The sequence below is a fragment of the Rhinoraja longicauda genome, chromosome 1 (genome assembly GCF_053455715.1).
Source record: "Rhinoraja longicauda isolate Sanriku21f chromosome 1, sRhiLon1.1, whole genome shotgun sequence".
Lineage (NCBI taxonomy): Eukaryota > Metazoa > Chordata > Chondrichthyes > Rajiformes > Arhynchobatidae > Rhinoraja > Rhinoraja longicauda.
The window spans coordinates 80,317,981-80,344,203 of NC_135953.1; the positions used below are offsets into that span (position 1 = coordinate 80,317,981).

Here is a 26,223-nt window from a genome sequence, read left to right on the forward strand (position 1 = left end):
AATAAGCTCTGACTCTTATGATGTATATGATTACATATAGGAATGTACAACTTATGATTCTGCTATTGATGTACTAAGCTGACTCTTCGTTAAGACACCCAATGTAATATTTGCTCGACACCTCCTTGCTACTCGTAAACAAAAACCTGGTGAGTCACTTGATGAGTTGCTTAAATTGTTGTGAGGCAAATGAAAATTCCAATTTACTTAAACTTTATTTAAGCTTTAAGCAACTAATTTCCGTAATACATATCTTCAAAGCGTCTGGAAATTATCGCTGATTCCGCAGGCCTCGCCCGCCCGAGAGTCCCGCACATGCGCACACTTCACTAGTCTACTCTTGCAATCTAATCTACTGCTTTAGGTGCTCACAATGTAGCCTCCTATACACTTATAGCATCTTGCAGAACATCTGTGCTCAGTCCACAGCTATCTCAACCTTGCAACAGCATGTCATTACCATACCGACTCATCCCTCCTCAGTTTTCTGCGTTGCTACATTGAGCAAATTGGAAGAATATAATTCATGTATTTCATTTGGAGTAGTTACAACCCAATGGTATGAACTTTGAATTTTCTAACTTCCAAAAAGACTGTGAAACACAATGTTTCCCCACCCCCCCCAACACCAGAGAGCTGCAACAGAAAAAGTCTCCAAATGTGTTTCATTCCCTTTGTTTAAATAAAACATCTGTTAAATGAAAACTTAATTTAAATGACAGTTCATATTGGTGAAGATTTATTAAATTAACATTTGCTCATCAGGGAGTGGGGAGTGCACAGAGATGTATTTTGTTGTTCCCCATTCACTTGTTACCAGTGGCTGCACATATTACCTTTCTTGGGAGTCCAGATTACCCTTATTTTCTCCACCGTTACAATACACCCATTCCCCTTTGAACTGGGGTACTCAGCTCTCGGTCCCCATTACTGCAGACCAGCTCCCCGGCTTGCCTCACTCCTCCCCCACTCTCCATCATCAGAGGCCAGGTTACCCTTCTTCCCCCAACCCATACATTCCCTGGGTTACTCCAGATTCGCCCCAATCTCCCCTGCAGCCAGGGCTACGCATCCCATACTCCCACGGTTATCCTTCTCCTCTGTTCTCAGAGGTACCCACCTACCTCTTTCCACACCCCCATTCCATGCCTGTTATGCCAAATCCATTTTTCCTCCCCACTGCGAAGGGTTATCCCTCTCTCCAGTTGTGACAACTACCGACCTCCCTCTTTGCCAGCCCCTGAAAGACTTGCTTATACTGTACCTGCCCCCTCAATTCCCCACTCCTGCTCCTTCTCTCCCCGCTGTCCTGATGTCATGTCACCAGCCCCCTCACCCCCATTGCCACACTCTGACTCCTTCACCTCTTGGCAGCGTTAGCCTGCTCCCTTGTCCTGTTGCCAGGATTACCCTTACCCTCATCCCTGTTGTATTAGCACTCTTCCACGCCCTCATCCCCTTTGCCAAAGTTACTCCTCTCCCACAACTCTGTACCAAGGTTGTCACTGGCCCATTCCCCCCCCCCCAATACGTATCTTCCTCCTCCCACAGCCACTTTGAAGTTCTCCTCTTCTCTGTGAGACCATATCTCACCGCCCCACCCGCGCCCCATCTTTTCCAGCTTTCTTCTCACCCCCCACCACCATAATCAATCTAAACCCACCCAAAACACCTTCTATCCAAGTTCTCCAGAGATGCTGTCTGACCCACTGAATTACTCCAGAATTTGCAGTTTCTTGTTTCTACGTTTTCCTCCAACGCTTTTGTGATCTGTGCAAAAGTCCAGCTTCTGCAGCTCCTTGTACCCACCCCCCCCCCATCTCTCGCTCGCTCTCCCTCCTCCCCTCTCTCTCTCTCTCCTCCCCTCCCCTCTCTCTCTCCCTCCTCCCCTCTCTCTCTCCCCTCTCTCTCTCCCCTCTCTCTCCCCCCTCCCCCTCCCCCTCCCCTCTCTCTCTCTCTCCTCCCCTCCCCTCTCTCTCTCCCTCCTCCCCTCTCTCTCTCCCCTCTCTCTCCCCCCTCCCCCTCCCCCTCCCCTCTCTCTCTCTCTCCTCCCCTCCCCTCTCTCTCTCCCTCCTCCCCTCTCTCTCTCTCCCTCCTCCCCTCTCTCTCCCTCCTCCCCTCTCTCTCCCCCCCTCCCCCTCCCCCTCCCCTCTCTCTCTCCCTCCTCCCCTCTCTCTCTCTCTCCCTCCTCCCCTCTCTCTCTCCCTTCTCTTCCCCCCCTCTCTCCTCCCTTCTCTTCCCCCCCTCTCATATCCCCATCTCTCTTCCCCTCCCCCTCTCTCTTCCCCCCATCTCCCTCTCCCTCCCTTCCCATCTCTCTCTCTCTCTTCCCATCTCTCTCTCTCTCTCCCCCCTCTCTCTCTCTCCCTCTCTCTTCACCCCCTCTCTCTCCCCCCTCTCTCTCTCTCTCTCCCTTCACCCCCTCTCTCTTCCCCCATCTCTTCACCCCCCTCTCTCCCTTCTCCCCCTCCTCCCCCTCTCACCGTTGGACACTGGAACGCGTTGTCGTTTTAAACTGTGCCGCCACCTTCAACCGCCCGAAATTTCAAACCTGATCTCCCGCGGTCCGACGCCGGAAGTGCAGCGCGCGGCCGCGTCCTGCTGGCGAGGCGAGGCGATGCGATGCTGCTTCTGCTGGTGCTGGTATCTGGCTGCGGCCGCGCCTCCACCTCAAGGTCTCCTGTGAAAATCCTGCAAAATAAACCAGGGAAGTGCTGGAAAGTTGAATCCCGACCCGTCCATTCCCTCCACGGACGTTGCACGACCCGCTGCGTTCCTCCAAAGCTCTGTTGACAAACCACCCATTTGGCTGCCGAATGACTGCAGGCTGCATTGAGAAAGACTGATAAATGCAACATTTTGCACTTGATTTCAAACCAGGAAATCGAATTGGACAAAGGCAACAGAGAAAAAATAGAGGAAGAAAGAGAGTCAAGAGTGTTTTATTGTCATATGTCCCGAAACTGTATTGTCATCTGTTCCACACTATCACTCTATGAAACGGAACTATGAAATTCATAGTTGCAGCAGCACAACGGAAAGCAGAAAATATATACTGAGCGTATGCTCAATGTGGTCGAACCTCCTTTGAAACAACACGATTCACCATTCAAATTGCGATGAAGTACGGTTATTGTAACATCTAGAGAAACTGGCGGCTACTTTGTAGACCACCCCCACCCCTCCCCGGGTGAGTTTCTACGCGCAGTAATTGATTGAGATACAAATCCAGAGACCAGGATAATTGACATTTTTCCTTTTACAAATAGTGCCAAAATAGTTTGTTTTTCACTGGAGGAGAAAGACACAATCAGTGAGTTCTGATGGTTTTACATTTATTTCCTCTGCACTGGATTGTCACTGTCAGTGGAATTTAAACCAGCAATTGTGTTGCAAGTGTAATCACCTGAGCAAAAGATGGTACACGGCAAATAAATGAAGGAAGCTTACAAATTGTGTGTGGTTACCATTGGAGATAGAATAGAGCTTTATCTTTCCACATTTTATGCTTCCGTTCCTCTAATGGTGACACAAGAAACTGCAGATGAGCATAAAAATAAAGTGCTGAGGAACTCAGTGGGTCAGGCAGCATCAGTGGAGGAAATGGACTGACCACATTCAGGTCAGAGTCTGAAGAAAGGTCCTCTTGACATTGTCCATCCTCTCCACAAATGCTGCCTGGCCTGCCAAACTCCTTCAGCATTTTGTTTGATGGAAAATACATCTATCCTCTTCTTACTCCATGAATTAATTGCTCCTTTATTAGTGCACTTAGACATTCTCAGCCCCAGGGCCGGATTAACATAGTAGCAAAAGTAGCATTTGCGACGGGCCCTGCACTTTCGAGGGCCCAGCGCTAAGTGCTTGAAATCGGCATCCCACTGAGAGATACTGTGTTGCGTGCGCCGCACCCCAACCGCCGTGGTTAGAGTGTGTTGCCAACAAGTCAAGTTTATTTGTCACATACACATACATACACGATGTGCAGTGAAATGAAAGTGGCAATGCCTGCGGATTGTGCAAAAAAAATACAGTTACAGCATATAATTACTGCATATAAATTAAAATTAATACAGAATAAAAAAATAGTCCCTGGAGTTATAATAGTTAACAGTCCTGATGGCCTGTGGGAAGAAACTCTGTCTCATCCTTTCCATTTTCACAGCATGACAGCGGAGGCGTTTGCCTGACCGTAGCAGCTGGAACAGTCCGTTACTGGGGTGGTAGGAGTCCCCCATGATCTTGCTTGCTCTTGATCTGCACCTCCTGATCTATAGGTCCTGCAGGGGGGGCGAGTGTAGTTCCCATGGTGCTTTCTGCCGAACGCACTACTCTCTGCAGGGCTTTCCTGTCCTGGGTAGAGCTCTTCCCAAACCAGACTGTGATGTTGCCGGACAGGATGCTCTCTACAGCCCCAGAGTAGAAGCATTGAAGGATCCTCAGAGACACTGAATTTCCTCAGCTGTCTGAGGTGGTAAAGGCGCTGCCTTGCCTTACCCACCAGTGCGGCAATGTGTGTTACCCAGTCTCCGGCCCTCTTATTCCACACACTTCTGGCCTCATCCAAACACTTCTCTCCTCCGGACTTCTCTGGTCGAATATTGGCCTTGTCTCCCCACACATCCCGGCCCTCTCACTCCTCGCTCCGGCTCTTTTCTCTCAAGTCCCTGGGCCACTTTCACCACCTCATCACCCCCCCCCCCACCCCCCCATCTCTCCCACTCCTCTGGCCCTCCTCCCTACTCCGGCGCCTTCTCCCCACTCCTCTGGCATTTGCTTGCTCCCCGAATCCTCCGCTACTCACTCTTCCGCATACCTCCCGCCTGTTCTTTCCCTACCCCTCCGCCCCTCCCTAGGGCCTTCTCTCTCTCTTTACTCCTGCGGTCTTCTCTCTCTCCCCACTCCTCCGGCTCTCTCCTCCCCACTCCACTGGGCATCTCTCTCCCCAATCCACCTTCCCTCTCGCCTTCCAGACTTTTGTCACCAAATAGCTACTGTTCCAGTCCTCTCTTCTGCCAATCTACCTCCCCCCTTTATTCCCAGTCTTCTGTCCCACTCTCCCTCCTCTTCTCCATCCCACTCTCCCCCCTGCGCATCTCCAATATGCTCTCCCCGTTTCCTCTGAGCCTCTTTCCCCCACACCTCCCTCCATGCCCTCCCCACCTTCCTCCTCCGGCCTCTACTTTCCATTTCTACAGGCACTTTCCCTCACACTTTTGGCCTTTTCTCAGCCCCTACTCTCTCTCTCTCTCGACTCTTCTGGCCCATACTCCCAAAATCCTGCGACTTACTCTCACCCATCCCAAAAGCTCGGGCCCTCTTTCTCACCAACCCCCGGCCTTCTCTCCTCACTTCCCGTGCCCTGTCTACTCCTCCACTCTTCTACCACCTCTTCTACCCACACCTTGCACACCTCTCAGCATCCACTGCTCCAGCACTCCCTACCCCTACTCCGTCCCTCTCACCATATACCTCCAGTCCCACCTCGATTCACTCCTCCAGCCCTACCTTTTCCACATTCTTCCGGCCCTCCCTGTCTCTACTTCTCTGGCACCCTCGGCACCCACTCCTCCGGCCCTCTTTTCGCAATCCTCCGTCATTCTCCCCACGGTGTCGCAGCAGTAGAGTTTCTGCCTTACTGCGCTTGCAGCACCGGAGACCCGGGTTCAGTCCCAACCACGGGTGCTGTCTGTACGGAGTTTGTAAGTCCCCCCCCCCCCCCCCCCCCCGTGACCACGTGAGTTTTCTCCGAGATCGTCGGTTTCCTCCCACACTCCAAAGATGTACAGGTTTGTAGGTTAATTGGCTTGGTGCATGTGTAAAATTGTCCCTAATGTGTGCGGGGATCACTGGTCAGTACGGACGGTGGGCCAAAGGCCCCGTTTTCGCGCTGCATCTCTAAACTGAACCCCTCCATCACACACTCTCTGAGAGTGCCGTATTAGGCCCGCGGGCCACTGAAGGAGGACCAGCGCCCATCCTGGCGTGCTCCGTGCCTGACCTTCCTCCCGTGGTGTAGCGCGGCGGCAGAGAGAAGGTCAAAGAAGATGGCCGCCGGCTAGACGAACATGGCGCAGTGCCTTGTGGCCACTCTCCTACTGCTGGCCACCTGGGGCTAGGGTAATAGACAATAGGTGCAGGAGTAGGCCATTCGGCCCTTCGAGCCAGCACCGCCATTCAATGTGATCATGGCTGATCATTTGGCTCCCTCTCCCCCCTCGCCCACCCTGGCCCCACAACAAGGACACAACTGGTCCACGGGTCATCTAGTATCTATTGAGTTTGCTTCTAAGGTTTAAATGCTGTAAATCAAACAGCATGAAACAGATCTTTTGGTTCATCAAGTCGACACCACCCACCTGTTTTTCACGCAGTCTTGAGTGGAAAAGAGAGTATAGTAAGAGGCTGAGAATACTTTCTTGCAGGCACTGTTTGGAGAATTATTGGGAAGGACGTTTTGTCACCTATCCTCACTGATTGTACTCTAGGGGTCAGGAAGTCAAGGATCCAATGACAGAGAACGTCCTGACACCTAGTTTGGAAATTTGGTTGGAATTACGGTGTTGAAGGCAGAGCTATCGTTAATAAATCGGAGTTTACGAAGGAGCCCTTGTTGTCTAGGTGTTCCAGCAAAGAGTGTAGGGTCAGGGAAATGGCATGAGCTACGGACCAGTTGGAACAGTAGGCAAACTATTGGATCAATGCTGTCTGGGAGACTGGAGTTAATGTGTGTGTGATGACCAGCCTCTCAAAGCACATCATGATGTTGGGTGTCAGAGCCACTGGACGGTAGTCATTAAGGCATGCTATCTTGTTTATCCTTGGCACGGGGATGATAGAGGTCTTCTTAAATTTGCTGGTCACCTCAAAATGGAGTAGGGAGAACTTAAAGATGTCCGTAAATACTAATGTCAGCTGGTCCAAACAGATTCTGAAGATGCAGCTGGAGACTCCATTGGGAGCAGGTGCTTTCCAAGGGTTCACTCTCAGAAAGGCTGATGTCTGTCACAGTAACCATGAGTACAGGTGCACCTGAGGTTGTTGAGGTGGAGGACATAGAAGGGTCTCGATCGGAAACGTCACCCATTCCTTCTCTCCTGAGATGCTGCCTGACCCGCTGAGTTACTCCAGCATTTTGTGTCTACCTTTGATTCCACCAACCCTCTGTTCAAGGCAAGGTCGTTGGGGTGGGACATGTTGCCAGTATTACCACCTGACTTCACTTGTAGGCCGTTATAGCATGCAAGTCTTGCAACAATCTATGGGTGTCTGTGTGGTTATCCTGTGACCCCAGCTTGATCTGGAATTCCCTTTTGGCATCCTTAATGACTTTGCGAAGGTTGTACATAGAGTGTACCACTCGGGATAGTTTGACTTGAATGCTGCAGAGTTGGACTTCACCTGGGTGTAGACCTCATGGTTCATCCATGATTTCTGGTTATTGGGCACTAACATTGTCTGCTTTGGTATGCATTCCTCCTCACCCTTACTGATGAAGCCTGTGATGGCATTTTCATTTAGGTTGGAAACAGAGTTCATGAATATAGATTGTTTCTCAAATGATTGCAATTTTGATTTAGTATTTGGTGCATTTGGTATACCGAGTTTGTATTTCCTTTTTTTATTTGCTTTTTCATTTCTCAAAGTCATTCTGGAGTCTGATGCTTCATGGTATTCCTCTGGCCATCAAAAAATCAGAGGTCAATAAATGGCAGAAGAATGGTCACAGAGAGGTCTAGCTGTATTTAAGGATGTCCATGTGGACCTATGTTGCCTGTGTCTGGACTCTTCAGGTTACCTGAACACATGAGAGGAGATTGTCGCCATTTTATCTTTTCTAATAAACCACACTTCAAAAGGTAGATTTTACAAATCATACAAATTTCACGAACAAATTCAGACCATTTGTGATTTTCTGATCATTGTAATCAGTGGAGAAAAAGTTCTCCAGAGACAGTCAACATCCCAACATGAACCTCTTCCCCAATGGAAATTGTCTAGAGGTGTATCCCTGTGTTCATAATGCAAAAAGAATTTTGATGAATGCTGAGCTCACATCAAATGAATTGCTTAGTTTCCTCTGAATTGAATAGCGATCTTTGCATTTATCTGCTTTCACTTAATCTCCTTAGAAACATGTGTTATCTCTCTCACCATTCCTATCAGTTATTTTCTCTTTTATTTTGTCTTTGCCTTTTGGTTGAACATTAATGTGTCCCAAAGAAATATGATTTATCAGAATTTTATCAGGTTTTGTGTTTTATCTAATTTGTAAAAAAAGACTGTCAATATGTTCTTGATGTTTTCTGTTTGAAGCATTTTGTCTCGAAGCTGCAGATTTCCTTCCCTAACATCCAATCCCCCCTCCCCTCCATTCCACTGTTTAGTTTTAGTTTAGAGATACAGCGCAGAAACAGGCCCTTCGGCCTACTGAGGCCGCACTGACCAGCAATCCCTGCACACATTAACACTAACCTACACACACTAGGGACATTTGTTTTTACATTTATAGCAAGCAAAATAATCTACAAACCTGTATGTCTTTGTGGTAGGAAACTGCAGATCTCAGAAAAAACCCACTCGGTCATGGGGAGAACATACAAACTCCATACAGACAGCACCAGTAATAAGGATCGAATCCAGGTCTCTGGTGCCATAAGGCAGTAGCTCGACCACTACAACACCAATGGTGTTGCAACCTAACATCCAGCTCTAGGTCTCCTACCCTAAAATCCTTTTTTGTGATGTGGAATACATATTGTATGAATGGTCATGTTCCTGTGAAGTGTATATTACTACACTAATTGTGCTAAAGTAAGTTGGTGTTCCTAGATATCTTTGGATAGTTCCCTGGGACCAAGATTGACTTTTTTCCAGACTGGTTGTATGGATTTCAAGGTCAATGGAGATTCCACAGACTCTGCCACAGGCAGACACAGAAATAGGTAAAGGAGCGGGTGGGTGAGTAGTTTTGGGAGGTATCGCACTCCTTTCAACATTTATGTTGGACTTCTGTGTACTTTTGATGAACAGACTTAGCTTCTCAATGTCTTTTCCAATGCTCTTTCCGCACTTTAAGTGGACATGGCCAAAGATTCCCAAAAGTCAGTGGGGATATTGTACTTTTTCAATGAAGCTTTGAGACATTCTTGAATCCCTTTCTCTGTTCACCCAATAACAACTTGCCTTTACAGGAATAATTTTGTAATAGTCTGTTGAGCATGCAAACTCAATAATATGCCCAATCAGTTTTCAATTGAAAACTTGACCATATATCTCAAGGGAAAATTAAATAAACAGGTTTCTAGGCATTTTCTGTCCAAGAAGAGGTCAAACCGAAAAAAAATGCCCTAAAGAACTGATAAAGGGTGGAAATAGTACAGAAGGTCCAACAAATTACTAATAACTATGATGGGCATGGATTTTACATCACTGTCGAGGTTATCTTCAGTATAAATGGCTAAGAAGGTTAACATAAAGAATTGAGATGCAGTCAACGTCCACTGGAGGGACTTTTCAAAGAATCCCTCAACCATAACTATGGAATTAAGACTCGTATATTTACCACCAGAGGGCAGCAAGGGACAATAGAAATGGAAACAAGTCAGTTTACAACTGACCAACAATTACATTCATATTACAAAAAAACATTCTGAGATAGAAAATCGTATAACAACTCAGTGGGCTGCATTCATTTTGCATAGTTATTTACTATATTGAATTGTTGGGCTCTTCAACAACATAAATAATGTTCCTTTTATATGTGCTTTAATGACCCATTCTGCACTCAGAGTATTCAAGATACCTTATTTGTTTTTTTCCCCTCTGAATGTGGTAAGGACTATAGCCAAAGGAGCACATTAATGACCTGATTTCTGGAAATGCAGATGTGATTTTGAAGAAGGGTCTCAACCCAAAATGTCACCTATGCTTTTTCTCCAGATATGCTGCCTGACCCACTAGGTTACTTTGTGTCCTAGTTGTTCACTTGGAAATGACAGGCAGCTGACAAATAATGTCATAGTTGATTTAGTCATAATCTGAATTGGGTGATAGATCAAGGGACCGGGAGTCCTTCTCCTACTTACAATTCATAAATTCATTTGAATGTTCATTGATCAATGGTACTTTATTGTCATTGTACCGAGGTACAGAGAAATTCCTTTATTTGCATACAGTTCAGTAAAAATCTTACTATACAGAAGCAGAATCGCATGGGATCCAAGGAGAAATAGCTGAATGGATAGAAAATTGGCTCCATGGAAGGAAGCAGAAGGTGATGGTGGAAGGTTGCTTCTCGGACTGGAGGCCTGTGACTAGTTGTGTGCCTCAGGGTTCAGTGCTAGGCCCATTACTGTTTGATTTGGATAAGTATATGTTTGTTTTTTGACTATGTGTGTGTATGTATAGAAGGTAGACACAAAATGCTGGAGTAACTCAGCAGGTCAGGCAGCTTCTCTGGAGAGAAGGAATGGGTGACGTTTCGGGTCGAGACCCTTTTTTCAGACTGATGTCAGGGGAGGGGGCAGGACAAAGATAGGATGTAGTCGGAGACAGGAAAACTCGTGGGAGAATTGGGAAGGGGGAGGGAAGAGAGAGGGAAAGCAGGGTCTATCTGAAGTTAGAGAAGTCAATATTCATACCGCTGGGGTGTAAACTACCCAAGCGAAATATGAGGTATCACAAAATGCTGGAGTAACTCAGCAGGTCGGGCAGCATCTTGGAGAGAAGGAATGGGTGATGTTTTGGGTCGAGACCCTTCTTCAGACTGATGTCAGGGAGACCAAACGTAGGCTCGGCGATCATTTCAATCAACACCTTCGCTCAGTCCGCCGTAACCAACCTGATCTCTCGGTGGCTCAGCACTTCAACTCCCACTCCCAGTCTGACCTTTCCGTCATGGGCCTCCTCCAGTGTCATAGTGAGTCCCACCGGAAATTGGAGGAACAGCACCTCATATTTCGCTTGGGCAGCTTACAGCCCAGCGGTATGAACATTGACTTCTCTAACTTTAGATAGTTCCTCTGTCCCTCTCTTCCCCTCTCCCTTCCCAGTTCTCCCACTGTCTTCCTGTCTCCACCTATACCCTTTCTTTGTCACTCTCCCCCCGACATCAGTCTGAAGAAGGGTCTCGACGCGAAACGTCACCCATTCCTTCTCTCCAAGATGCTGCCTGACCTGCTGAGTTACTCCAGCATTTTGAGATACCTTCGATTTGTACCAGCATCTGCAGTTATTTTCCTACATAAAAAACTAAATATGAGGTGCTGTTCCTCCAATTTACACTGGGCCTCACTCTGACAATGGAGGAGGCCCAGGACAGAAAGGTCAGATTGGGAATGGGAGGGGGAGTTGAAGTGCTGAGCCACGGGGAGATCAGGTTAGTTAAGATGGACTGAGCGGAGGTGTTCAGCAAAACAATCGGCAAGCCTGCGCTTGATCTCACCATTGTAGAGAAGTTGACATCTAGAACAATGGATATAGTAGATGAGGTTGGAGGAGGTGCAGTAGGAGGTGCTGCCTCACCTGGAAAGACTGTTTGGGTCCTTGGATGGAGTCGAGGGAGGAGGGAAAGGGACACGTATTGCAACTCCTGCGGTTGCAGGGGAAAGTACCTGGGGAGGGGGTTGTTTGGGTGGGAAGGGTCAAATGGACCAGGGAGTTTCAGAGGGAACGGTCTCTGCGGAAAGCAGAAAAGGGTGGAGATGGGAAGAATTGGCCAGTAGTGGGATCCCGTTGGAGGTGGCGGAAATGTTGGAGGATAATATGTTGTATGCGACGGCTGATGGGGTGGAAAGTGAGGATGAGGGGGACATTATCCTCGTTACGAATAGGGGGAGGGGGAGCAAGAGCAGAACTGCGGGATATTGAGGAGACCCTTGTGAGAGCCTCATCTATAATGGAAGAGGGAAACCCCCATTTCCTAAAGAATTAGAACATCTCTGATGCCCTTGTATGGAGCACATCCTGGGCGCAGATGCGGCGTAGACGGAGGAATTGGGAGTAGGGTGTAGGGGTTTTACAGGAAACAGGGTGGGAAGAAGTGTAGTCAAGATAGATATGGGAATCAGTAGGTTTGTAATAGATGTTGAGCACTAGTCTGTCTCCTGTGATGGAGATGGTGAGATCCAGAAACGGTAGGGAGATGTCGGAGATGGTCCAAGTATATTTAAGAGCAGGATGGAAATTAGTGGTGAAATTGATGAAGTCAGTGAGTTCTGCATGGGTACAAGAGGCAGCACCAATGTAGTCATCAATGAAGCGGAGGTAGAGTTCGGGGATAGGGCCAGTGTATGCCTGGAACAGGGATTGTTCAACGTACCCTTCAAAGATGCAGGCATAGCTACGGCCCATGTGAGCCCATAGCTACGCCTTGGATTTGGAGGAAGTGGGAGGAATCGAAGAAGTTGTTGAGGGTAAGGGCCAGCTCTGCTAGGCGGAGGAGAGTATTGGTAGATGGAAATTGGCTGGTTCTGCGGTCGAGGAAGAAACGGAGGGCTTTAAGACCCTCCTGGTGGGGGATGGAGCTGTAGAATGACTGTTCATCCATGGTAAAGATGAGGGTGTTGGGGCCTGGAAAACGGAAGTTATTGAGGAGACAGAGAGCATGTTTGGTGTCTTGGACATAGGTAGGGATATAGGTAGGGAGGCATTGGACCGGGGAGATAGGATGGAGTCGAGGTAGGTGGAAATTAATCCAGTGAATTAATTCGGTGAATATATACACACATACACACACACACACATATATATATATATTATATACACATACTTGTGGGTATGTGTATTTTTACACACTGAACTTTTTTCTCTCGTTTATCATATTGTTTACAGTGTACTGTTTACATATTCTGTTGTGCTGCAGCAAGTAAGAATTTAATTATTCTATCTGGGACACATGACAATAAAACGCTCTTGACTCTTGACTCATCAACTCCTTTGTAAACTCTTACTAAGGCTCCCCCACCTGCACACACATACACATGCACACACACAATTGTATACATGCAGAAAATTGTGGGAGATGGCATAGATCAAAGGCATGGCCGGGAATCTTCAGGTTAGTAAATTAAGGGTGAGTGTGACCTTGATTCTAAGAGCTATACAAGCCTGTGAATCCGCACTTGAGGTTGCAGAAAGATCTCAGCAAGGACAGTCTTGTTTAAAGAAAGACTTCATTAACATTGCTTTGCAGGGAACTGCAGATAAGAGCACGTGACTCAGTAAACTTAGATGGGGACAGGATATGGCGATGAGGTTTTCTATGCATCTTCCTCCTTGTTTAGATCATCCAGCAAGGGAAGTGTTAGATGCAGACGTATACAGTACCTGTTGAAAGTATTGCTTGAGTGTAGAAATGTAATTGAAGGTGCAAAGAAGTTTTAGGTCTGAGTGTGAACAGTCTGCAATGTAAACAGTCAGCAAAGCAGTGGAGAAGCCTAGAAAAAAAGTGTTTAGTTTTTTAAATAGAATGGTTTCTGGGGAAACAGTGTTCGTTAAAGCCTGATAGTTCTGTGAATAAGTAGATCAGTAAGGTTGACAATGACGATGGAAGATTAAAACTGAGCTTTGCACTATTACAGGTGACTTTGTGGCAAATTTAACACTGGAATAACATTTTAATGCAAAGAAACATCCTGATGTAAAAAGTCAAATTTCTTAGGTGGCCTAAGAGTCCTGGCAATTGCGTTCTATTCTGCATTAAACCAGTTATTAACTGCACAACACAATGAGAATATATGTTTGATCCAAGCATTTTATCAGTATTCCTTGGTTCCAACAAATTTTTGGATAAAAATATTCAGCCGACAAAAAAGTAGGATTGCTAAACTAATTTCATTTTGATAATTTAAAATAACACTTTTAAAATCTGTCTCAGCTAAAATCACCACTTCTACTCTGAGAAACTGACATTAAACATGAGAATGTGTATTTGTTCATTATACTTAACGGCTTCTAGTCAAGAGTTAATGTTGATAGATATTTTTCTCTAAAATTATTTATAGTTTTGTTTTACAAATACACACCATCAAAATTATTATACTGAGGTATCAACAATTTATCTTTTGAAAGGCAAGGCGTTTTTGGAGAAATATTTTGCCATGATGACAAAATTATTGTTAATTTAATTAATTAAATAATTTAGGTGAATAATTTAGCCTCCCAACACTTGAAAGAAATATATTCACGTAAATGCAAATTGCTTAATATGCATAACATTAGAAAACCCAGGCAGCTTCCAGACCACCTTGGGGCAGAAAAACAAGTATCCCTGAGATGCATTTGCAAAACAAATTATTCTGACAATAATTGCTGGGCCATGTGACAGGTCAATAAGCCATTAACCTCTGAATATAGGTGAAATGTAAGCCCCGCAACCATTTAAGGTGATTCAGACTGTGATTAGAACTGATTGAAGGTGACCCCACACATGGAGCAAATGCTAATACTGGTTGTCACATTTCCAATGGCCAACACATTTAAATTGAAATCATCTTTCACAAACCCTTATAAATCATTGAGTGGGGGACTACTTCTCAATAAGCAATTAATGTATTAACGTCATTTCTTTGGGCTAACACCAGCTTTACTACTTAATGGCCAGATAATTGCCAAAATAACCAGCCTGCTGTAGCTGTTGTAATTAACATCAATGGGAATGGAAAATGGTCAGGCAGTAAGTACCATTTGTCCAATATAAGCAGCTGACCAAGATGAACAGAGATAGTATGAGTGATCAGGATGGTAAATTGAAGCATACTTGTGTCCTTCAATGAGATTGCTCTTCTAAAAAGAAGCTTAGGGCAAAAATGCAACATTCTGTTGCCAGGGTGGGATAGATTAGTTGTGATCAGAATTGTCTTGACATGGTTGCAATACCACTTGTTGGAGAAATTTTTCAAATTGAAAGATGATAAAAATGAAAAATATTAATTTGAAATAGTTTCCTTTTTAAAATATATTTTGAAGTTTGAAAAGCTATTAAGGCCTTAGATTGCATTGTTTATTTTGGCGTTGCCTAAAAGCCACAGACCCAGTATTCTGTGGTTAGTAGAGCTCTGCCGGCTCACCATTAATCTCTGATTCAACTAAAACTGACAAGGCAGAATAACACAACCCCCAACACCATCCCCTGTTCCCCCCCCCCCCCCCCCCCCACTCTCTGACATAACAACATGAACCATGTACAGTAGCACTCCATCTAATGCTAGTAAATACAGTTTTGAAAATGGGCATTTGCAATGCTAAAATATGTTACTGCCTTTATTAAAATGACAAACATATACGTGGTATGTGTGTCATATTAACTTGGACACGTGAGTTTTTGAGAACGATAGTAATTTGATTAATCTCATTCCCCTAAGTATCTCACTTGTCATTTCTGAATCTGGCGAGCTGTCTAGACAGCTGGCGTGAAGTGCTGAAAAGAGTCAGGGAGCAATTCGCAGTGGAAAGAAATTCAAATAAAGACTCAAAGCATAATGCGTGCTACAAGACAGAAAATCAAAAGGGAAGGTAACACTGGCGAAATTGTGTTATATTTCATTATACAGGTTTGTCACAGCATTGCTGATCAGTGCAGGTATTAGCAGTCCAGAACCTGTAATGGGAATAACTGTGAGGTTAGCAATAGACAAAATCAGGCAGAAATTTTGATGTAGGCATAAGTGAAGTTCAATGCAAAAATCGAAATGATGCCTCTCTACAGCACCTTTGCTACCTTCTCTTGGGTAACTGTAGAAATCCATTAATTGATCAGAACTTCAATTACGTAGGAACAATTCTAACCATAAAATCTGAGACAATTTTATTTCTTGTTGATTAAGATGTAACCTAAGATTTTATTGAATTCCTGAGAAACATAATTACTGTGCAACAAACTCTCTAGCACTAAGATACTAATTACGTCTGCAACACAAATCCCTCAGATAATCCTTCTAAATTTCAAGGTTTTCTGAATTTGTTAAAAAGTTTATAATATTCCATTTTATACTTTAATCTTGTGAGTTTTTCCCAATATTTAGTTCACTTCCTATAAATAGGGTGACCATTTTGCAGAGCACCTGCATTCATTTGTCAAGGCTGGTTCTGAGCCTCCAGTTACTTGTCATCTTTATTCCTCCACTCTGGCTTATTTGTCTGTGCCTTCCTTCACTGTTGTATGGAGGCCAATGAAGGCTTGGGTAACAGCACCTTTACCTTATATCTGAGCATGCTACATCTTCCGATCCAGTACTGAATTCAACAACTTAAGTTAACATGCTTTTTTCTGTTTGTTTCAGAATTACCCAGTTTTTCTGCAAGTCATCCATCTGCAATATTGTAGACATAAGGAACTGTAGATGCTGGAATTGTGCGTAGAATATGATGTTGGAGTAACTCAGTAGGTGAAGCAGCATCTCTGGAGGACCTGTCAAATGGAGTTACTCCACCACTTTCTGTTCTAAATCTGTACTATTGTTTCAGTACTTTTGTCTCCACCACCCTGCGCTGAACTGCTGGGAATTTTCTATAGCTCTGCAATTCTAAACATTTACATTGTGGTGTCTCTCATTCTCTCTCACTAACAGACCTATTTAAATAGCTTTTACGCTCCTTGGAATATGTTTCCTCCCTCTCATTAACCTTTCAACCAGGCGAATCATCAGCTGTATATTCCCTTGGTAACCCTGAACTCATAGTCTCAGGTCTCAAATAGCTAATACAGTCAGTACTAGCCACCCCACACCACCCCACCCCTCTTCACTACACCTTTAAACCAATTTATTTTCTCACTTTCCCAGTTAAGATACAGAATCTTCGACCTGAAACATTAACTGTTTCTCTTGGCAGAGACACTGCCTGATCTGCTGAGCTTTTCAGTATTTTCTGTTTTTAATCTAGATTTTCAGCATCTGCAGTTTATTCAATTTTCATCCATCATTTAGAGGCAACCCTATGTTACGGCTAAGATAGACACAAAATGCTGGAGTAACCCAGTGGGTCAGACAGCATCACTGGCGAAAAGGAGCAGGTTATGTTTCGGATCGGAACCCTTCTTCACATTGGCTGTTCATCTAACGTAAATTCAATTTTACAGAATTCATAAATCACAAATCAAAACTTTTGAGATGCTGAATAAAATTTACTCTTGTGGAATTTATTTGAAAATAAGTAAATAAATAACATTTAAAATTTTCAACTTGCATTTCAGGTTTAGGTTTAGGTTTATTATTGTCACATGTACCGAGGTACAGTGAAAAGCTGTGTTTTGCATGCCATCGAATCAGATCAGATAATACTATACATAAGTCCAATCAAGCCAAACTCAAACACAACAGGAAGAGCAAAGGGAAAGATGCAGAGTGCAGAATATAGTTTTCAGAATTGTAGCACACCAGTTGCAGGGACCTGAAACATGCGCAGATGACGTGCATTTAATTATGAAAAGTCACGATACGGACTATTTTTTAGAAATGAACTCCCTCCCCCCTTAACGTGATAGATCATGGCAGTTCAGATACTCCACTACTACAATTTTGCTTAATATTAGTTTTCAGTATGAACCTGCTATGATGAACTAATTAGTGCTGACTTGATTTGCCTGGTTTATTTAAGATCTTTCTACCACAAATTTTTGAAATGTAATACTTTGTAAACAAAAGGTACTCTTAATAGCCCATAAACTCAACAATCCTGCCACCAATGACATTTTTCTGACATCCTGTCTTTAACTTTAGATTATAAATTGCAAAAAGAATATCTATACTGATCATTGTGATGAATTAACTCTGGCAAAGACCTCCGTTGTGTGTGTAAACATCAGTAGGTGCTGAAATTCAGAAATTACTGAGAAAGATTTCCTGGCTCTCCACAGATTATAAAGTTGCAGGCTTCTACTTAATCGAAAAATGACAAGAATCACCAAAAATGACATGCCTCATAGAATAACATGAAAGTGATTTTTAATAGTGTGCTAACCCATTACGACTGCTTAACGGTTATTTTGATCCTGAACAAATAAGTTCAGGTGTGTGACTGGCCAATTATTTCAAGATTTAAGGATTTTGCACTATTTAAATATTAATTTAAATTTGACTTCCTTTGGTTTGCTTTTCTTCTTTATTTTACTTGCTCATTTCATTTAAAATGTCACCATTTATTGTCTTGAGTTCCAGGGAGAAGTTGGGATGGCTAGGATATTATTGATTGAAGTGTATGTAACAGAGGGGTGATCTTATATAGATGTATAAAATCATAAGGGGAACAGACAGGGTGAATAGGCGCAACATTTTCACAGAGCAGGTGATACGTATATGGAATGAGCGGCCAGAGGAATTGGTTGAGGCAGGTACAATAAACAACATTTAAAAGAGATTTGGACAGGTACATACATAGGAAAGGTTTACAGGGATAAGGGTCCAACGCGGAGAAATGAAACTCGCTTAGGTGGTCATCTTGAGCAGCATGGACATGTTGGGCCAACAGGCCTATTTCCGTGATGTATGACTGTGACTTTATCTCTCAATATTCCTGAATTGAGAAGCAGCTATGAGTCAACTGCATTAGTCTACCTTGATTTTCATCTATTCCAGACCACCAGGATTCATTTGGTGAACTAAATGTATTTTTATGACAATTTGGAGGTTTCATGATCATGCTATGTGGAATAGCTTTAATTTCAGACTTACTTTATTATTGGTGTAGTGCAAATCAAACGTATGTTTCCACATCAGTGGTTCAGAACACTGGCCGCTGGTCCAGTAATCAAAGATCCCCACCATCTGGTCCATACCCTCTTCTCATTGGGCAGGAAGTATAGAAGCCGTGGGTCTGGATTCAGAAAAAGCTACGTTCTAATAACTATCGTTCTTGAACCAACCTGCACAAACTTAATCCTACGTCAACAATGGAACACTGCAGACCACCTCTTGCACTCCCATCTTCTTGTTTTCTAATTGTGCTTTACACTAATGTTTTGTTTATTGCATGTTTTTTTCACCATCTTGTAGAATATATGTGCAATTTTTGTTTTTGCGTGATGTCTGACTTTATGTGCCTGTGATGCTGTGGCAAGATTTTCATAGTTCAGTTTAGTTTATTGTCACGTGTACTGAGGTACAGTGAAAAGCTTTTGTTGCGTGCTCTCCCAGTCAGTAGAAAGACAATACATGATTACAATTGAGCCATAGCACCTGTACCTCACTGTACTTGGACACCACATATGATCATAAACTTGACGTGTCTCATTGTAGAACTGGGAAGAAGTGGTATGCCTTTATGGAAGTAAACCAAGCAAAGACACTGTCCCTTAACTTAAGCTTTCTTTTTGTTGAATAAAATGTTTTGCCACTAATTTGAATCACTGATTATTCTACATAGAGAGAAACTCTGAGACACATTTTGTGCATTTAATTTGGCCCATTTTTATTCTGTAAGTGATTTCCATTTTTGCACTTGTATAAACCTGTAAATCAATTTATCAGTGGCATTATGTTCCTGGTGTTTTTCTCTTGTACCACACAAGGAAACCAGGAATGTAATATGCAGAAGTAGGAATTATAGTTTGTAGGCACAAGGAACTACAAGTGCTGTGACAAAATAAGACAACATGCTAGAGGAACTCAGCGGGTATACCTCTGCCTTCAACACCATAATCCCATCCAAACTCATATCCACACTTGAGGATCTAGGGCAGGGGTCACCAACCTATGGCCAGCGGGCCACATCCAGCCCGCCAAGGGATTTTAACACGTTCCGTGCTGCAGCTCCCCTTCCCCCGTCTACTCCCATCAGCGCGTCTCCGGCTCCCTCCCGGTGCTCCATGTCCCGACACCTCTCCCCGTTCCTGCGCTCCTCGCTCCTCCAGGCTCGGCGCCCCTGCTCCGCGCCTCACTTCCTGAGGCTCGTCGGCCCCTCGCCGCTCTTGCTGGTCCTCCAGCCCTTCTCCCCGATCGCCATCTCCGTCAGCCGGGGTCCACTTCCGCTTGGCCGGTGCTCAACATCTCAAGGCTGGGGCTGCCGAGCAGAGCCGTGGCCTGGTCCTCCACCTCGGCTCCCAACGCCCAGCCCAGCTCTCACTGCTACTCGGCTTCCTCTCCCCGGCGGCTCTTCCTCCTCTTCGGGCTCGACACTCCTCTCCTCGTCTTCCACTGCCTCCTTCTCCAAGACCGTCGAGCACGGCTCCCTGGGCCCTTCGCCCCCAGGCCCCGGTGGGTCGCCGACCTCCAGCGCTTGCTGTTTCTGCCCCTGCAGACCTCGAGGCCCCTTGGCTTGGGATCTTCCCGCTGCTCCTCTCCCAGCTCGCTCAACCCCATCCTTTCCTCCTCCTTCTCCTCTTCTCTCTCCCCCCCCCCCCCCCCCCCCACAGTCGGCGGCCCTCTGCTTCTCAGTCTTGTTCTCCTGGCTCCCTTCCCGGCCACGTTTCCCCTTCTCCCACCGGCTGGCCAGACGTCTTCCCAGCTGCTTCTTGTGTCTGCAGGCTTGGCAGCCCTTCTCCTGGTTCCTCTTCCTCTGCCGGATCCTCCAGCTTCTTCCCCATTTTTTTACAGCACAAAAATTGACCATTTTGACGTTTCATTCAAGATAAGAACGCACCTGTTGCATGTGTTACTTGTGCATGCCAGAAGCTGCCATGTACTCCAGATGGCTTGAATTTCTCCATTTGTTTTACTTAAGTTATTTTTTGAGTTTATTAAATTTATAAAACTGACATTTCTTTATTTTTTCCTATGGCCCGCAAAAATGTGCCAAATATATAATGTGGCCCTCATGCTGAAAAGTTTGGAGGCCCCTGATCTAGGGTACACTTTGTGTATACCTTTGATTTGTACCAGCACCTGCAGTTATTTCCCTACACAACTTGAGGATCCAGGAATTAGCGATGATAAGTGTCAACACCTCCTCTGCGATAACTCTCAACACTGGTGCCTACAAGGATGTGTTTTCTAAGCTCCCTTTACACACACGGCCATGCAGGTAAATTCAGCTCTAATTCCATCTATAGGTTTGCAGAGGACACCACTGTGGTGGGTGATTCATGAACAATAACGACGGAGATAGAGAACTAATTGGCATGGTGTGAGGACAATAACCTCTTTCTCAATTTCAGCAAGACGACTGAGCACACTGCCAGGCTGCATCAAAGCTTGGTTTCAGAACAGCTCTGCCCAAGACCACAAAAATTACACAGTTGTAGATGTAGCTCCATGACACAGACCAGATTTCCCACTATTGACCCCATCTACACTTCACATTGCCTCAGAAAAGCAACCAACATAATAAAAGCCTTTGTCCCACCCCAACCATTTCTTCTCCTTGCCCCAATCTACCAGAAGATACAGACGTTAGTAAGCCCGCACCACTAGACTTCAGAACTGCCCTTTTCCTCTGATACCAGGTTCCTGAATAGTCCTTCCATAAGCTGGGGTACTGTTTGATTCACCTCTGCCCAATTGGCCACATTGGACTTTGCCTGACTGACAAACTGATGCGCTGCAATGCTGCAAAATATATTCTGCACTTTGCATCTTCTCCTTTGCTCCACCATACTTGAGTTTGAACTGATTGTATCTATGGTATGATATATACGATCTGTTTGGGTAGCATGGAAAAACAAAGCTTTTCACTGCACCTCGTGACAATAATAAACCATTTCTGGAGAACATGGACCGGGCAACTTTTCGAGTAGGATCTTCTTCAGGAAGTATAGTTTGCAGGAATAGATTGATGATCTAGAGCACATGTTTCTCGTTACATATAAATTTAATAGGAAATCTATGAACGTATTCAAAGAAACTTTGACTCCGCTTGGAGGCACAGAGATAAAAGTTACCAGTTACGAATCACGTGAACCTCGGCAATCTATAATCTATATTATCAACAGGAATTTTCAATAACTCAGACTTCCAGAGGCGTGAGGGAGAAGGGCACCCACTGTTATTTTTGTTTCAAAATGTTCATTCTTCTATGATTTTAGAGGTCATCACAGTTCAACAATCACTTCGCTTCTCCAAAAACACCTCTGGTCTGAAATGCTGATTATGCCACGGGTTGAATACTTTTTAAATGTACTGCTTCGGAGACCACCTCCCCTTAATGAACCTGTCTCCATCCGTCTCCTCAATATCCAGCCCCTTGGTCAAAGCTATCCCTGGATTGGGAGCGTTTTCTTCCAGATCCGGACGCATGTTGAAACAGCACAAAATGATAGCTAAGTGTGCGAACTGCTTCGTCACTCACATCTTTGAAGGGTCTCGACCCAAAACGTCACCTGTCCAGAGATGCTGCCTGGCCCGCTGAGTTACTCCAGCACGCTGTGTCCCATCCACACAGTGCATCTCTGCTAGATCCCTTCCCCACAGAACACCCACCCACCGCTCTGTGTGTGCATTGCATGACGTTCAAAGCACGGATCTCTCGTTTCATGCAAACTTTGCCCCGTGTTCACAGGCAGCAATGTGCAGCGCCCACCCACTGATGCCTCCCTCCTCAGCCCTGCCCGGTGGCTGGCACTGAACCCACCATTCGCCTGAGCAGTGCCCGCGTTGCCCACGTTGCCCGGCATCTGCCGCTCCCACCGGGGAACCGGACCATCCGGCGGACGGAGCCGGACAAGCGGGCGCTCCTGCAAGCCCTCCTCGGGCACCCGAGCCGCGCTTTCCTCCTCCTCCTCCTCCTCCCCTCCACCCCAACCCCCCGGGGCTCTGCCAGTCTGGGAACCATGGCGACGGGAGTGAGCTGGGCAGATCATGCTGCCAAATGCAACGGCTCGAAAGCAACTCCGGCGGACCCGGCGCTGCACTACGACCACGACATGCATTTGAAAATGAGTAAGAAGATCGCCCAGTTAACCAAGGTATGGTCCGCGGTTGTGCTGGCTGCATGAGTACATTGCAAATTAGGGACGTCCACCAGACTGGAATAATACAAACCCAAATGCCCAATTGTATTCGCCACGACGTTATGTGCACTTAAAACGCTGGCTTCAAAAGCAGCAGTATAAATATACAATATTTTGCAAACGTCGAAGAGTTTGATACGAGGCTCCTGTTCATTCGAGCAATTAACTTCATTCCCTGGTAAACTTTTAGGTGATTAATGTTTGGTTCCCGGTGGACATTTCTTCCTTCAATATCATATCGGCGTGATTAAAGTTAACAGATTGCTAATAGTTGGCAGGTAATAAAAAGCCTCTCAAAACAAAACAACTGAAACTTGGTGACCACCATAAGAATACTGTACAAATGAAACCCCGAAAGTGCTTTCGTTTATGTAAAAAGCGGGTTGGTGAAGAACATTCCTCCTTTCAGCGATCACCTCGAGAATACATTGACTGTTGAATGTTCCCAGGAATATAAACAAGCTTTCATTCGACTGATCTTTAAAGCAAGTACACGGCGAACAGCAAAGCTTCTCAAAGCTATTTATTTGTTGTGGTGGTTATTAGTCTTTACATTTCTAAGGGAGAGTAATAACTACGGAAGGAGCATACATTATTCCATATAGGAATTTCATGGGATTATTTTGGTAAATTGCTTTTACTTATGTAAAACCAGTATGTCGTGCATGAATGCCGCTCGTCTGCTGTTTTCCTATTAGACATAGGAAAATAATGAATAAAACAGTGGCATTTGATAATGTTATTAAAAACACCTCGATATGACATAATGTTGAACTCAATCCCTTTCCAGTTTGAGTATTAAGAAAGAAGTTTACTATCTGCATTTGAGTGCTAAGAGTATTTCATTTTGCATTCAATATGCTCTGGAAAATAGCTGTTGCTTTCATAATAAATAACTGGTTAAATAATACGTGCGATGATTATTGAGGAGTATTTACTGTAACCTTCAAACAAGATTCAAGAAATACTTTTAGCAAAGGTAAATAACATGCTCAAGGTTGTGGCATCCTATATTTTTATTTACAATAACATATTTAAGATGTAGAATATTTTAATTTGCAACAGACTGTAATGTACAACCATAAAATGATTCCATACATCTGTTTTTAAAAAAAAATTGCAATCCTTAAGACTAATTTAACTTTTAGCATCATGTTGACATGATACTCCAAATTAAAATAGATTGTTGCTAGCTGAACATCGGCTGAAGGGAGCAACTTGGAAAACACTTTAGTTGGCAGAGACAGTAAATTTAGAACTGTACAAAATGCTATCTCCACCTCTGAAAATCCCAATGACACAAGCTTTCCAGAGGAATTCCAAGAGAATGTTTTACTTCTTAGTTTTATATTTTCATATTGAAGTGGTATTCCTCTATTAATTTTAAATATACAATTTTAAACATAATAATACCTGAAAAATGTCATTACAACATTTACGTTTGTCCTTTTGTGATGGACAATGCCAATCATCACCTTCCCAAAAACTAAATGAGCACTTTAAATATATCACCTTATCCTTAAGACAGTCTCCTGTATGAGTCCCCATTCATAGAAATAGTATTTCCTTTTTAATTATTCCTACGTTGAGGAAGTTGTCCTTTAAACTCCCTGCAGATCACAGAGCATTCTTTTATCTCCTAATTAAGAAAGGCATTCTCCCTTTTGATGTGCATCTGACTTGTTGGCCGTAGCTCTTGCCTGGCATTGTTTTTTTTTTTTGAGGGGGGCAATCTCTTTATTGTGAGGAAACATTTCTAATATATCTTAAAGGGGATGTACCACTGCAATGAAGAATTGTCATTCACAGCTCCCTGCTCAGAGCTTTCTGACAAAGCCATGCTCAAACTGAAGTTGGGACTGTCATGGAGAAAGTCATCAAACAGTGAAGCGGCAGCAATTTCCAAGTCAGATCCCTTGCAGCAACAAATCAGCAGCTGCATCAGGAACTCATTCAATTGCTGCCTCTGGGATAAAACATATTTAATAGATCTGTGTACGGTGCATATGTTTAAGCAAGATCTGCATTGATTTAACGTAGATGATAAATTCTCTTGTTTCAAAAACGTCATTTTCTGTCATGTAGCTGTCGATGCCAGTAAATTTTAAAACCCAGTAACTATGACAGGTTTGGCTTTTGGACACGCTTTTTTTGTTGTAAATTTGAAAATCGATGATTGAACATGCTCATAGATGTCGAAACAATAATCTCCTGATTTTAAATATTGAAGTTGGACTGCAGAAGAATATACAATAGTTTGGAATGGAAAAGAAGTAAATGAAAGTAAAAAAGAAAATGTTGTTCAGGGTAAGTATGTAATCCAACCTGTTATGGACCTCTCCACATTAATTTAGTTTCCTGACTGATTGCTCTGCACATTGTCCTCACAAGCCCCCCCAAAAAAACCAAAAGAAGCAAAACTCTATCCTTCCATATCCAAACTTCAATGCTATTTATAGACACGTCGTCGCAGTATTTTATGACTACTTTTTCAGTGGCACTGTCGCCATCTTGCAATAATTATTGTGATCTATTGTTAGCTTTATTACCTTCAATCACATTCCCATCTAATTACTAGTTTAAGTGTTTTAGAATAAAGGAAAGGTGTTATTCTAGTATGACCTTGGACTTGCTGATCCTATGATTATATGCTTTTTGTGAATAATATAGCTGTGTTCTGCTTACATATCCATTGTCTTTATAGTTTCATTCAACAAGTAAATCATTTCCGTACACAGGACGTACAGGTTTGTAGGTTAATTGGCTGAGTAAATGTAAAAATTGTCCCTAGTGGGTGTAGGATAGTGTTAATGTACGGGGATCGCTGGGCGGCACGGACTTGGAGGGCCGAAAAGGCCTGTTTCCGGCTGTAGATATATGATATGATATTATATGATTTCAATGTTTTAGATAACAACAGTCAAGGCATTTGAAACATGTACCCAATAGTTTTGACAGCTGAATTGTCATATAAGAGTATTAACTGAATGTGGAAATGGTAATTCTGTTGAATGTCAAGGGTTCATGGTTAGACTCTCTACTATCACATAGAGAGCCACTGTGTGGCACGCATACTACTTGTCACTCAGGCAAAACCTGAAAAATGTCCAGACCTTCAATGGTTCAATGGTTCTTTATTGTCACATGTACCGAGATACATTGAAATTATTTTTTTGCATACAGTTCAGCAAAGTATTACTATACATAAGCTCAATCCTAGTTTAAGTAAAAGTGTATAGAAATACTCCAATGAGACAATCTACAAGAGTCACCAGGTTTGCTGCCATTTTCAAAGTCCATGTTGCTTTAAGTGCAGCTGACCATAAAGGCCTGTTGCGAAG

General features: G+C 44.1%; 2 protein-coding genes across 5 annotated transcripts in view; one reads left to right on the top strand and one right to left on the bottom strand.

Annotated features, from left to right (window-relative positions):
• The window catches only part of ncapg (non-SMC condensin I complex, subunit G), a 44,491-nt gene extending 41,851 nt beyond the window's left edge, over positions 1-2,640 (bottom strand). Inside the window, exon 1 of the mRNA XM_078410854.1 lies at positions 2,484-2,640. The gene's annotated coding sequence lies outside the window, so the exon portion shown is untranslated. The remainder of the gene's footprint in view (positions 1-2,483) is intronic.
• Positions 2,641-22,506: 19,866 nt separating this feature from the next.
• The window catches only part of LOC144599678 (protein FAM184A-like), a 187,570-nt gene continuing 183,853 nt past the window's right edge, over positions 22,507-26,223 (top strand). For all 4 annotated transcript variants that reach the window (XM_078410867.1, XM_078410885.1, XM_078410876.1 and 1 more), the window contains exon 1: positions 22,507-22,837. In XM_078410867.1, the coding sequence (XP_078266993.1) occupies positions 22,703-22,837 (135 nt within the window). In that variant the 5' untranslated portion in view covers positions 22,507-22,702. The remainder of the gene's footprint in view (positions 22,838-26,223) is intronic.